General features: G+C 36.2%; 1 protein-coding gene across 1 annotated transcript; it reads left to right on the top strand.

Moving 5' to 3' along the window:
• The first annotated feature begins 3,301 nt into the window (after positions 1 to 3,301).
• Positions 3,302 to 8,662, top strand: LOC148868839 (uncharacterized). Its single transcript, XM_088967400.1, has 2 exons — positions 3,302 to 4,351; positions 8,165 to 8,662. The coding sequence occupies exons 1-2, from the start codon at positions 3,897 to 3,899 to the stop codon at positions 8,388 to 8,390; spliced, it is 681 nt and encodes a 226-aa protein (XP_088823526.1). The 5' UTR covers positions 3,302 to 3,896; the 3' UTR covers positions 8,391 to 8,662.
• The last annotated feature ends 6,077 nt before the right edge of the window (positions 8,663 to 14,739 follow it).

Genomic DNA, 14,739 nt, shown 5'->3' with positions numbered 1-14,739 from the left:
TTCAAGCCCAGTGGGCTTTGTCATGAAGAGGCTTGTTAGAAAATAAATACCTATTTAAAGATCTCACCTACAATGTATTCATGGGTCAGATAGCTTAAGGGTTAACTCAACCCGACCCATTCTTTGTTAGGCTTGGACAAAATTTTAAGCCCATGCTAAGTACCAGGCTTGGCCATTTATGGAATCCAACTCTGACATTTTCAAATAAACTTAACTCGATAATATTGCTTATAATTGCAGTAGTTTAATATATCAACATATTTTTCATAATCATAGTCAATCATATAAAAAGTGAAACATTGTAGCAAGAGGCCTTTTAGACCGGTAGGTTTTTAATGAATGGTCATACGACTCATACCCAAACCAAAAGTCCTGAATCCTGGAACAAGCCCAGACCAGGCTCAAATAATAACTATAGTACACTTGAAAAGGGCCCATTGGGGGCTGTCCAGTCCCTATCAATTCTAAACTACATTGATGTTTTTAGGCTAGGGGAGTGCAATAGATGAAAAGTACCTCTCTGTGATTAGAGATTCTATCATACCTGCTCCTCTTTACCCTACCCTCCCTATCCAATTGCACATATCTTCTTCACTCTATATAAATTATATTGTCTATACATTTCAAAGTGGTTTACCAGAAAAAAAAAAGTTGAGAAGAGTGCACTTGCTGCTCATCGCCTACCTATACCACAAAAGATTGATTGTTGATTTACAATGAGAAGTGTGGTTGTTGTCTTTGGTATTTGGATATGTAAATGTAAGGGTTCCATACACTTCAGTTCAAATCGTCCACAGTTCTACTCGCAATACTTGGCCGACCACCCCAGCTCTATCATACGTGCACTTCATTTTCATATTTAGGCTGTTGTATTGGCCCGGTACCCTCCGGTCATAATAGAGGGTTTTGAAGTGATATTTTGCCTTCTCTAATGGTGTGTGAATGTATAACAGCACACCCAACCAAACACTTTTCTTTAGAAATGTCAATGGGTGGGGGCTTGTTTGGTGTATAGGGTTGAGCAGTCTTAACTGATTATTAATCGTTCTTATTAAGATAGATTCAAAGCTAAAGGCAATTATTAATTGGAATAATTCGGTGTGATCTGATAAGACCCAATTAAATTTGGCATTTGTAATTACTTATGAAATAACAAGTTGAAATTTCTTATTTGATAATATAACCTTAATAAAAATTGGCTGTAAGTAGTAAATTGTTTATATGTTAATAAAACGAAATAAGATTGGTTGAACGTGATAGCAGGTTGTGTGACCAATGATAACGCCCAATACCAGTCACAAGAAAAGGATATAGTTCACAATCACTTAGGTTCAGTTTGGAAACAGTACATATGCAAATATGTACAGCGTAAATACATACAAAATATAAGATTTTGTACTCTACATATTTGCATCTGTGCTCCTTCCAAACTCAGCCTAATCTATCACATAGCATTTAGAGCTTCCAAGTGGCATTTTCATTGGTTCCACACATGGCCATTGCATTCAGCTAATCCGAATTCTAATAAAACAACAAGTGTTTTAACCAAAATGATCTTATATACTGTCTATAAAATTTACTCTTTTAGACATACATTAAAACAAAAATTATAAAAAGAAGATACCTTTATATATTATTAAATGCAAAAATTATAAAAATCAGTCCTAACCCAATAATTATAACCAGAAACAAAACTGATAACCAGAACCAATAAAATTGGGTAGGTCGGTCTGATACATCAGGTGGAACCAGCCCATTCACATCTCTATTCCTTTACTACCCATATATAATTTCAAAAGAAACTCACAAAGAAATGTATATTATAAAAATAAAAATACACAACTAATAAGATCTATAAAACAAAAGAAAAGAAAACTAGTTTTAGAAAACGTCATTGATTCTGCTGTTCTGTGCTGTTGCACGTAGCCGTTAATTTCTATTATAAACATTGACAGGTTTCTTGTCTCTTAGTTGACTTAATTTGTAAAATCATTACTATATAATATAGATTAAGCAAAACCCGGGAATCTCTAGTTAGTTGCCACTAACTTACAAAAGAATTTAAACCCACAAGAAAAGTTTAATCAAAATATTAGAAAAGAGAGGCCAAAGAGAGGCCCACTAGTAATGACTGATGAGGTAGGCTTAACTAGAAGCGCCTATGTATAGAGCCCATCTGAGAAATTAGCTCAACTAAAACTAAAACCATAGGCTATAGCCTTAACTTAACTAAGCCAGAAGTGGGTCCAGTATGGGCCACCAGAAAGAAAGGTCCAAATTTCTATTTAATAAAACAAATATAAAGGCCCATTAACCATCTCATCAGTCATCACGGTAAAGGTGCATCCAAGTAACTGTACGATTCAGAACCTCGGATATTAAGAGCACGTATCTTCTTTAATTTGATGAAAGGACTACGGTTAAGTGGTACTCCATTAGAGTACCTGATACTCGCAAAATAGAATATTATATTTCTCAGTTCAATATCTGAGAAATGGGAAATTTTATGGTGCATCTAAATCTAAGGTCCATTTAATTTTAATGTCAACGGAACCGGTCCTCCATAACTCACTGGGTCTGTCTGGAATAAATAAATAAAATCTGTATTCTTTCGTGACTACAGTACAGAGTACGGGGGGTCCACACGTCTACCCAATATCAAATTTTGACAGCATTTTTTTCGAGGTGGGCCACTGACCAATCGGTCCATTAGATGAAGCAGATAACACAAAATTCTATGAATAGAGAATATTTGTTCTTGATCGTAAATGTAGTATTGTTGATGTGCGGCGTTGGGACAAGCCAGACAATTGGACGACGCACCTTGCAATTTATGCTATGATTGTCTTTTGAGTTTTGGCCAACTGAAAAAGTAAAAAAATAATAAAAAGTAATATTACCGATTACGTGGTGGAGTAGATAAATACTATGCATTGACGAGCGTGTCAAATATCAATCAATTAATTAAACTAATAATAATGAAATCATCATAGGCACTAACTAAAGTGAAAGAGAATTAATTGACCGTCGTTTCAAGTTCAAGTTCAAACCCTTCACACTAATATTTCTTCTCACTTCTCTCACTCATCGTAAAATGCAATGGAACTTCCAAGGTCATTTCTTTAATTTTAGGGTTAAATCTGTCATTTAGTACAACTTTTATATTTTTTTATTGTTTATTTTTTATTATATTTTTATAGTTGGTGAAGGGGAAAAAAAATAGGAAAATACCAGTACATTACAAGAAAAAGACGGGCAAAATTTCCGGGAATTTCTTCCAGGCTTCTTCTGGGCTCTGACTGATGTAGATTGTATTTTTCTTTTATCTTTAGAAAAAGTGGATATTAATTTTCCTGTAAACTTCGACCTCCATGTATATATATTTCTGGGCAATCGGCTCTTCTTCCCTTGGCCCTTATTCCTTACCATTCCTTGTAAACGTTTACCTCACAGCTTTCTTCTATAAAATTCCATTTTTTTTTTCAAAAATTTTCAGTATCCTTTCTTGAATCCAAATTTGTTTGTGAAAAATCAGAGCTAGTCATGAATTCCTGCAAAGACTGTAGATTGTCTCCTTAAATCCCCCTCTATTCATCGTCTGCTGTTTATTTCTCTCTGCGGAAACTGAAGTTCTTTTGTATTTTATGAGAGCTAGGTACTGACAGTCTGTGAGGAGATAAAGAGAGACCAACTGCTCAGAAACCCACTTGTTGCAATCTCCGTGATCTCATAGATTTACGAGATTTTTTATTCGCCTTTATCCTGCTCCTTCTGGAGCGACAATGGTTTAGACCTGCAAACCTTCAACCTTGCAGAGTGTTCACGTCATGTCTTTCGGGCAGAGTCTTAAGCTGTTTACCACCAATACATGAAGTTTCTGCTCCTAGGTTTTAGAAATGGCAGCTGTAGAGAAGTCCCATGTTGATGTAGAGGAAGGAGGTGGTCGTCGTCGTTCTGTTGCTGCAAGCGATGCAGGGAGTGAGGAAAGTGTCTGCTTTTCCGATGCTGACGACCGGTCGTGGCACTCCCAGTTCGGTTCCACTGCCTGTGGGTCGTATGATGAGTACAGGTTCTCTAGCGTGTCTGATCCCGAGAATGTGGGGAGTTCAGCCCCCCGGAGGAACTCTTCGGCGTCGGATTGCTCGGTGGAGGTAGATTTAGAAAATGGGGTTCCGGAGATTAAAGTGCATTTAGCTAAAGTAGAGAAAGACTGCAGGATTTGTCACCTAAGCTTGGACAGCACTAATCAGGAATCTGGAATTCCTATTGAATTGGGTTGTTCCTGTAAGGATGATTTGGCAGCTGCCCACAAGCAATGCGCTGAGGCCTGGTTTAAGATTAAGGGAAACAAGTAAGTAGAAAGCCCTAGCATTACTATGTGTTTGGTTATAAAATTCAACCTTTTATGCTCGATTCCGTTTTTCTGCAACAAAAACCCTTTGTGTGGTTTACTTATTTGCCGACTTAAGATGCTCATGGAATTTCCCTACAGCGAGATGCTTCTGTTCATTGTTGTATCTCATCTATTGCATACCGTGAATTTGTGAATTCTCTTTGCAAGTTGGTAATTTTTCTGGTAAATGAGGAAGATATCATCCAACATTAGTCATATCAGTGATATTAATTTGAAATTCTTGTCTAGGTTCTAAGCGCTAGATTTTGAGGCAGAACGTAGAGTATAAGGATCTCATTTAATGTAGAGCACATGGTTTTAGAAACTTAAATGGGAAGCAACTTGCTTCTCTGTCGTGGATTTCATAAAAAAAGGGTGGAAAGTAAAGCAGATTATATTAAACAAAGGGCATCAGGGAAATAAAGCAAAAGTTTAAAGCATCAGGAAGTTCTGTTTATGTATCTAATTTGTGCCAATGATTCCTTTCGCCTTTGTTTTAGAGTTCCAGAACGGCAATTGCAGTTTCTCGTCCTCTCCTTTCTGGTTTCTCATTTTCCTCTTGAAAGCGGTGATTTGACCCTTGTTAATGTAATTGCCATCAAATAGAAGGATTTATTACTTGGAGATACTGTCAAGATGATATTCTGATTCGTTCACTAAATGGAGAATTGTAGACTTTCCATTTGTTTAATGTAAATGCAAAATGCATTTCTACAGAAGCATCATTTCATAATGCATTTCACTTCAACGAAATGATCTGAATAACATTATTTTTAGGCAAAAAGGCAATTCCTTTAGTCCCAAATAAATTGGATCCATCAGACATTAGAAACCATCATGAGTTTTGACTTCTAATCAACCTAAGAACGCCTATCTGGGTTGATATGATTTGTTTCAATTTTCAAACTCGTATTTTAATGGTACACCTGTTACAACGCCATTTGTACTATAAGGTGTCCTGGTGTTGTCTTCGACTTTATGAGTTCATTTCCATATCTGGTTTTCCGAAATCCTGATATTTGGCATATCCTGTTTGTGCCTGAAATTAGCACACTCTTGTGTGTCCAAGTTACATGTCCCTTCCCCATTTATGGGATTTTATTTCTCTGTGTATGCATATTTTTTCTTTCTTCTCATTCTATACTATCAAGTGGAGAATGCATGTATCACTTTGACTAGATTGTTACCAATTTTCTACTTGATTCTTTTCCTATTGAATACCTCCATGGGTTTTTTCATTTTTTCCCCAAAATGACCCTTCAACTTGTTACCAAAATGACCCTTCAGGATTTAGGCCAGTCCAGGAGTGCATCCAGGAACGGCCACTCTGAAGACCTCCCTGAGTTTTTCATTGGATAATGGCTTTTATGCTAGGGGCGGTAATGGGCTAAGCTCTGGATGGGTTTAGCCCAGTCCCATACTGCCCTAGAATCACCTTTTCTGGCCCCAAGATCTAGTTGCTTGCCACCCTGTCCAATACATCTTCCTTTCTGCTTATGTTATTAACAGCATCAGCCAACTTGATTCTGCCTATATCCATATCTGTGGTTGTGGAGGTATGGACTAAAAGAGTAATTTTTCGTTTGACTGTTAACTAAATGAAGCTAAAAGTATTTTAGCCTTGGAAAAGGGTTGAGTTGTCAGTGTTTTGGTTTTATAGTCCCAAGGAAGGAAAGAAGAGCAGGAGGGCAGATCCTAGAACTTTATTTTAGGGTCTTTAATTCCAGAATCTCTCCTAAATTACAGAGACTGCAAATTCTAATTATAGAAAAAGAAAAACAGTTAATAGAAAGGGAAATAAACTCCTTGCCATAAACAGAAATGAACTTTTTACAATTACTAAATAAAGAGTTACAGAGAGACCAGAAGATAAAGGAAGTATGTATGAGAAGCATAAAATAGGCCCAAACATGTAGAACAGATAAATAAAGTAATAAATTTAACTTTGAGTGTTTATGATCTGCTGGTCCAAAATATTTACATTATCAAGAGATGTAGCAATCATGACCCCCATCGTCAATTATTTTCATCTCCATTTGGAATAATAATCTGATCCATTCTGATTACTTTTTCATATGTTCGAGTGACCCATGACTGCCTTTTCAAACATTTCTGCCAGAATTGCATGTCTCATTGTTGACCTTGTTTACCGTTTACTTGTATCCCAGTAGTGCAACTTCTGTCTTTGTCTTGCTATCAGTATCTTAAATGCAGTTAGCAAGATTGGGAAACGTGGAAGGAGGGATTCATAAAATTAATTCTTTATCTGAGAATCTTGTTGCTTTGTAATTCTTTCCATTATTAATTATTGAGTTTCTGGGAGATTTATTGAAACGTTTGGTAAAGATATTATCTCTCTTTGCCCATTTCAAACATTTTTAGATGGTTCTTGCTGGCCCTGTAGAGGCTGAAATCAGGCAACTTCAAGACTCATCCAAATTTCGTTGGGCCTGGAATTCCAGTTCAGCATGTCATGCCATTAGGCCTGGTGAAGTTCCTTCACAACATGAGCTAGACTGGACATTTACTTACTGCACCAAGTTCATTGTTCTCAACAAAAATACACTGTCCTGGGACCATCTCAACACTCTAGGTGATCCAATGGATGTTAGTTTCTTGAATTATCTGTCTTGGCAAACAACATCAATATCATGGTCTTGGCCATCTAGCCATTTTATCATCTTGGATGGTCATTTTCTATATAGGAAGCTGTGTTTTTTCCTTTTCTTTTGGTCCAATTGAATGGTTGTTTCTTGAATTATCTGTCATGGAAAACAGCATCAGTATCATAGCTTGAGCATCTAGTTGTTTTATCATTCTGGATGGTCACTTTTAATATAGGAAGATGCATTTTTCCTTTTCTTTTTTTCTTTTGTTTCTTTGACAATGTAAGAGTGTGATTTTTGGATCAGCTGGCTGGTATGGTATTCTGCCATTGGCTATTCCAAGAGATTGACCGACCCATTGATTGGAGGGTGTGGATCAATTCAATAGCCCCAGGCTGAATGGCAGAGGGTTTCTACTGTTAGCAGTATTACAAATTACTATTTCTTTTAGGTAAGTATGTTCTGCAAGCTAATACTGGCAAGATGCCTTCATAAAAACTTGTGATGCCGCTTGGTTTTTCTTCATTTCCATCATATTGCTTTTAGTCCAAGAAATTTAACCTCTAACTTAAGGTCTGTTATGGATAAATGGACTATCAGGAGGCGCAACTTTAAGTAATGGATTTTGAATCTTATCACCAAAGTTTCAATTTTCCCAAGTTTCTGTATTGCAATGCTATGCTTTAATCATGAAATACTGAAAATTGTAATAAGTTGGTTCAGGGGAAAAAGGCCAACTCATATTAGCATTCAAGGCATTTGCAGGTGATGATGTCAGAGAAGGACCAGCCCACCATGAAAAGTCTTGTGTAGTCCATGAAGATATTGCATATAAAAACTTTAGTATTGTATGACAATGAACATCAGAAGACAACTATTGCATATTTAAACTTTAGTATTGTATAACATATGAAAATATTGGCATGTTCCTACTTCCTTTCATTTGTGTATGCATACACATATTGGATCCATTGTTGGGAGATGTTTATGCATACCCAAAATCCTGTCCCAATTATTTTGGAACTTCAGCTCCTCTTCACTTTAGCAAATTTGTCCTAAGGACCCTCTGCTGTATATCAAAACGGATATGCATTGATAAAAGAAAATCTCTCTCCCTCTCTCTCTCTCTGCATATGTATTTATTTATGCCTTACTTTTTTGGCAGGACATGTGAAATTTGTGGTTCAATTGCGCGCAATGTTGTTGGTGTGAATGATACTGAGTTCATGGAACAGTGGAATGAGACAAATAATGCTGCAGCACCAGCACCTGCTCCATCTGCTGAGAGTCGAAGCTTTTGGCATGGCCATCGCTTCCTTAATTTTCTGCTTGCCTGCATGGTCTTTGCCTTTGTGGTATCTTGGCTCTTTCACTTCAATGTACCTTCGTGAAAACACCATAAAATAGATCCTGATCTCTCTGTTGCTGTGATGGATGAGGAGCATCAGGCAAGTTCTAAACCTTGGTATATTAGAGGGTATCTCACCTCTACCTTTGGCCCTCCATTCTCACCCGCATTATATCCATATTTGCATGTTATATCCTCTGGTTTGACCAGAGCTCAGGGGGGCATCCTATATCATCTTATATACGTGTTTTTTTTTTTTTTTTTCCTTTTAACAGGACCTACAATATCATATATGTATTGTTATTGCTTCCATTACATGGTTGCCCTTTCTTCCTTTTCTTGATAACAATCTTTCTGTTTTCGGACAGTGCTAAAAAATGTGCTCTGGACAGACCTAGTTTCATGAAGGCCCTGTTCCCCTATGATAAGGTGATGAATCAATACAAGATAATAGATATCGAAATTCTAGCACTACACTTAGAACTACTTAGTATAGTACAGTTGTTAAGGTTCAAGGGCATTATCATCTAGTGGGATAGGTTTGATTTTGAGCCACTTTTCTGCTCGTCGTCCTGCCTCTTTGAGGTGTTTCTTCCACAGACCCATTTGGTGCTTCTCAATAGTCAATTCAAGGTGTTATTTGAATGAGGAAAAGTGAAAACTGAATAAATTACAGAGATCATGTAGAGCTCACGTACCTTCCAACTCTTTCATGATCAAAGATTGGACCACGAACGGCTGGGATTTGATTTCAAGTTGGATATGGGAAGCTTCAGATTGGATCCTATAATATCTGGGTTAGACTTGAATCTTATCCATCCGGTCTAGATCGGACTAATCTTTGGTTAGAGTATTGCAATTTCGTTAATAGATTGGATTAAAAAAAAATGAAAATGTTATATTATCTTTACTTGCCCTGGCTTATCTTTACTATAAGAATTAGGAGCTGAACAGAAAAAAAGAATGATTCGTATAGCTGACCCCATGGCCCAAGAATCCTTCTTGCATAGTTTTTGGTCCACAATACATTCCTTGAATGTAGACAAGAATTTATATGTGCTCATATCGGTGATTTTTCCTTGTGTTTATTCCCTCCTTGACATGGCAGTTGCTTTTGTTTTATTAAAACAAAATCATCTATATTGCCAAATATGCCCCTACTAATTACATTTCCCTATGCATAGAAGGGACCAAATTGAGATTAATGCGTTTTTGGCCAAGATACCTGTAGACATGTGAATTTTCTCAAGGAAATGGAGCTAATTTGCATGGCGGCTTCAAATTAATATGGGCCTCCATGGCCCAAGAACTGAGTCCTAGTGGACATGATCCATGGTCTAATAATCTAAATGTACCAAGTCTAATTAGGTCGAGGCCTTGTTGTAATAGAGTAGACCCATTAGCAAGACCATTTAACTCCTACATACTAGAGCATATAAAGGAGTTAGCTTTAACCAACATCCCACTTAAATGGGATTGGTTAATGAGTAGACTGAGGTGGTAGCCTTAATCATATGCTATACCAAATTGTGCCTTAGGAAGAAAATGCTCTCTCCTTCAGTCTCACAAAAACACACTTGAGAATTGCAAGCCATAACACCTATGAACTCACTTTAATTCCACTTCAATCTCAAGAGAGAAAAAGAAAGAAGAATAATTTCTTGTCTCTCTACTTCACATTTAGGTTCAAGTTCTCCAAAATGATCAAGCCATTATGGAGGTCCTTCCTAGAGAAGCATTCTTCACAATTAATCAAACAAGAAGTCCAGAATGAGGAAATCTACACCAACATTCCAAGAAGTATTAAGAAACAGGTCATTGACCATTGTCTTCACCATTTTTGACCATTAATGGTTTCTCATGTGATTACACACAATCAAAAAGAGTCAAATTCCTTGTATTTTTTTATTTTGTAATTTATCTTCATATTTTGATTTAATTTAATACACAATATTTGTATCTTTAGTACTAAAGGGAAATAGATCATTTTTTTTCATTTCCTAGGATGTGCATATCTTATGGGGATATCAGATATGGCATATTGGCACTTCCTAGGAAGTGTATATCAGTTTTTTTCATTGTTTGTTTTGTTAAAAAAAAATGATAAGATATATGGCACATTGGCTTCTTGATACCACTAGGAACATGGGAAATTTTCTAACAAATCCAAAGACAATGAAAAATTGGATCTATTTCCAACAGATCACACGCATCAAGAAAAATTTCCCTGTTTTAAATATATAAAATAGAAATAGGCACAAATTTAACCATGCTTTTCTCTCATGGATAATATGCAATTTGTAGTTGTCAATCATATACTTTAGTGTTTTCGGTTAGATGGTAGTTTCAAATAAACAGGATCAATAGCTTTTGGTTTGATAGAAAATAAAAGAGAAACAGAAAGTTTTGGGAAATTTCATAAGTAAATTTGCAAATTTCCTTAACAACTTTCCATCAAATGTTTATGTTTCCCTCTTATTTTCTGTCAAACCAAACACAGCCTTGGGGTTCAACATCTCCACATCAGGCAGAAGTTTTAGGTTGGAAGGAAGGAATCTTGTTAATAAAGAAACTAAGGCTGAACATGACCACTTTGGACAGTGATTGCAGGCAGTAGGTTTCCGGGTCTGTATGTTGCAAGTGAAGCTTGGTCAAAAGAAAGCTGGTTCGCGACCAGGGACATTCTTCACCTAGTATGACTAATTTGGGTTTAAAAGCTCAGTTTTGTAAAGCGCCTAGGGGATATGGCTGCCCATATAGCCACCCAAAGAGGTTTCCTGGAATCCTGAGAAGTTCCGAGTTCTTCTCCAAGTTGGTTGCTAAACAAACTTCAAGACAATTTGAAAAAAGGAACCATTAAATTAATCTCCATTTTGAACCATTGAATTAATAATGTTGGCAGTTCTGATGCCTTATGGTTTTTTTTTTTTTCCTGATACTTCAATTAACTAGTAATTAAGCAAGTGCATTGCATGTGAAATTTTTTTTTCATATTAATTACTTGAATTTTAGATATATCATAATTAAGATAAGAAATGAAAACTAACAAAAGTAAAAATATGATTAAAAATAAACTCAAATGCTTGTAGTAAATGTGCATGTGCATTGCATATGGAAATTTTAAATTACAATAACAATTATTATTACTATTCTTATTATTATTCTTATTAATTTTTTATTCTCAAATGCAATGGAATTTTGTACTTTTTCATTGTTTATGTTCTATCTTTTTTTAAATATTTATTATTCAATTATGGCATCATGAATTTCTTTGAGAAGTTGGATCATTAACCCACCATCTAGATAAGAAAATAGCTTTACTTTCAGATTTTTTTAAGTTATATATCATATAAATAATTTTTACTTATCATACTTAATTTTTGTTTGACATAATTAATATATAATTTTTAATATATTCTTTTGACTACTTGTACTTTTTTATTTTTTAAAGATTTATTATTTAACTATCATATCATCACTTAATGCATTTGATCCAATCCACTAACCCAAAACCCAAAAAGGAAAATAATTTGATTTCTAAGTTGAGACTAAATTTTATATTACATTTCCATCATTGATAATGAATGCATGATATTAGAGATGTACCCAATATATAATATTAGATATGTGCCCAATTTTTTATATTTATTTTTGTTATTATTTATATTTTTTACTTTTAAAAATTTTATTATTTGCCCATGACATCATTTCATTTATAGGTTGATTTTAACTTTGGCATTCCATTTTCATCATTAATAAAATTACTTCTTACATTTCATACATATTTTTGTTTAGTATAATGAATATTCAATATTAGATATATCCAATTCTTTTTGTTTTTTGTATTATATGTTTTATATATTTAAAATTTTTATTATTTAGTTATGACATTATTTATTAACCCATTTGACCCAAAATGGTTGAATTGTTTATCCACCATTGGGATTGTTTTGTTTGCAAATTATTTTTCATAATATTAAAATTAATTTTGTAGATTTAATAAAAGATTATACCTTAATATGAGATTTAATGAGAGAGAATAGGAAAATAGTTTTATTTCTAATCGGTTTTAAATTTTACATTCCATTTCCATCATTAATAAAAGCATTTCTTATTTATCATACTTATTATTGTTTAATATGTCAAATATATGATGCTAAAAATTTTCTCAATTTTTTTAATTTCTATATTTTTTCATTTTATCTATTTTTTCATTTTATTATTTAATTGTGACAATATGGATTGCCCATTTGACCCAAAATGGTTTAATTTCTTACCATTGCCTAGATGAAAACACTATTTTTTTAGGTAGATTTTAAAAGTATGTTTTTATGTTACTGGAATTATTAATTTATTATGTGTGAATTTAATTAGTAGAATTTAATGATGATAAGAAATAAAAATGCCTTAAATATATGATTCAATGAAGGTGAATGCAAATTAATAACTTAAGTGTTGGATTTAATGAGAAGAAGTTGAATGCATTGAATATCTTATAATTGTATCTTTTCAACTCATTTATATTAATAATTGATTACCCTTTTGTCTTCATTTTTTATCAATAAATTTAAATATGGAAGGGTAAATTTTGTCATCAAAAAATTCCAGAAATATTAATGAGGCTATTCGTGCTTTTTAATTTAAAATAGTAAGTATAGATGTGACAATGCACATATAATGGCTAGACCTGTTCATGGGCCAAGTGGCCCGACCTGGCCTGACCCGACCCTCGGACGGGCTTGAACGGGCTTTTTGGCCTACATAAAATTTGAGCCAGGCTCGGGCTTTGCCAAAATAGCTCGGCCCGAGCCCGACCTATAGTTAAACCTAAGTAAACCCAGCCCGACCTATAGTTAAACTTAAGTAGAAACCCTACGTGATGTCCATTTGAATAAATTTTTTGATTTGAGATGGTTGTTGATTCACTTGTAGGCCCATTGTTCATTTAAATAGGGGAAAAACATCTGAATTAAAATAGATAATGTCTATTTGAATAGGGAAAAAATCGAATTTCTTTTATTAGGTCGGGCTTTGGGCTCGGGCTCGAGCTCGGGTTCGAGCTCGGGCTTCAGGCTTTTTATCAGAGTCGTGCTCGGGCCCAAGTTGTAGGCCCGTTGGTCGGGCTAGGCTCGGGCTTGGGCCTAACATTTTTTTGTTAATAAAGAGTCAAAGCCTGGACCGAGCCCAGCCCGGCCCGGCCCATGAACAAGTCTAATAATGGCAGATTTATCAAAACAACAAGAAAAGTATCGAGTAACTCCAAATCTCCAATGGCCCAAATCCTAATTTTACAGGGTATTATTTATCTTCTATGCGGTTAGAAACATGAGAAGAGAAGGTGCCTTATTGATTATACCATATGAAATTACTAAAACTTCTTTGATCCTACTTGGATTTGGACCTGTCATTAGAAACTGATGGTGCGCAATCTGGCTGGTCCTAGTTGTCAACAACCTTGCCTCTGACTGGAGCAACAGGTGCTTGAAACGGAGAAGAAGGTGAGGAAACTCCGGGGAGGAACCCGGTGAGATTGCTCCAAAACTCAAGTTAGTATTCTCTCAAAGGCAAGATCAAAACCAGATAGCGCAAAGTTATCACCTACCTCCATTCTTGGGGGTAGAGGGCCTTTTATAACCACTTCGCGCACTCACTCCCAAGCTCCTGTCAGGTCGGGTATCATTACCTCTGCACTTTTGCCAGTTCGGGTGTCATCACCTCTACTAGAGCAGACAACCGCCACTGCTCTCTTTGTCGGAGCCGTCTCTATAACTAGAGGTGGCGGTGGCAGGTGGCCGTTGAAGTGCAGCTGCCAAGCGTCAGATCCTAAGTCAGTCAGGCACACTGCCTTGGGATACGAACTCCTTTGGTGTCAGGTACAGTTGTTCAGTTCGGCAGCCTGGAGACGAAGTGCTGGGGTGGTGTGTGAGGTGAAGTCTTGAGTTCGGATAGGGGTGTGGCCCAAAATGCCTTGGGGCGGGCCAGTTCGGGCTGTTGCCCTTTGTGCTCGTAAGGCCCAGGGTCAAAGGGAGAGTTTGGGCTCCTTGTGGGGAGTTCGGACTGCTGGTTCCTCCTTTCGGAGCTCGCACCTTGGGCGTACTGTCATGCCGAGCTGTTGCCTTTGCCATGTGTTGAGTGGTTATGAGGTCGGGCCAAATCTTCCTTCATCAATTGCCCCCTACTCCTCGCGCAAAGGGGCTTGCCCTAGCACAGGGAGTTTGCGAGGTGGCAGGTGGATTTGACCCGTACTTCAGACTGGTTTGACTGATAGCGCGAAGTGCACATTCGTCAGGATTTTTCTGGGTTTCTCGAGCGCCAAAAAGTTGGGAAACACGCCAGTCCGTCTATAAATGTTGACAGACGTGACAGCACGCGTTTATTTCAAAATTTAAAAA

This window comes from Nelumbo lutea, chromosome 2 (genome assembly GCF_056320005.1).
Source record: "Nelumbo lutea isolate HS-2025 chromosome 2, American lotus-T2T, whole genome shotgun sequence".
Classification (NCBI taxonomy): Eukaryota; Viridiplantae; Streptophyta; class Magnoliopsida; order Proteales; family Nelumbonaceae; genus Nelumbo; species Nelumbo lutea.
The sequence above is the reverse complement of the archived record's forward strand: the minus strand, read 5'-3'. Positions and strand labels throughout refer to the sequence as shown.

Coding starts and splice junctions, on each gene's coding strand:
- LOC148868839 (XM_088967400.1), top strand. CDS start 3,897: ATGGCAGCTGTAGAGAAGTCCCATGTTGATGTAGAGGAAGGAGGTGGT. Junction 4,352..8,164: donor TTTAAGATTAAGGGAAACAA/GTAAGTAGAAAG, acceptor CTTTTTTGGCAG/GACATGTGAAATTTGTGGTT.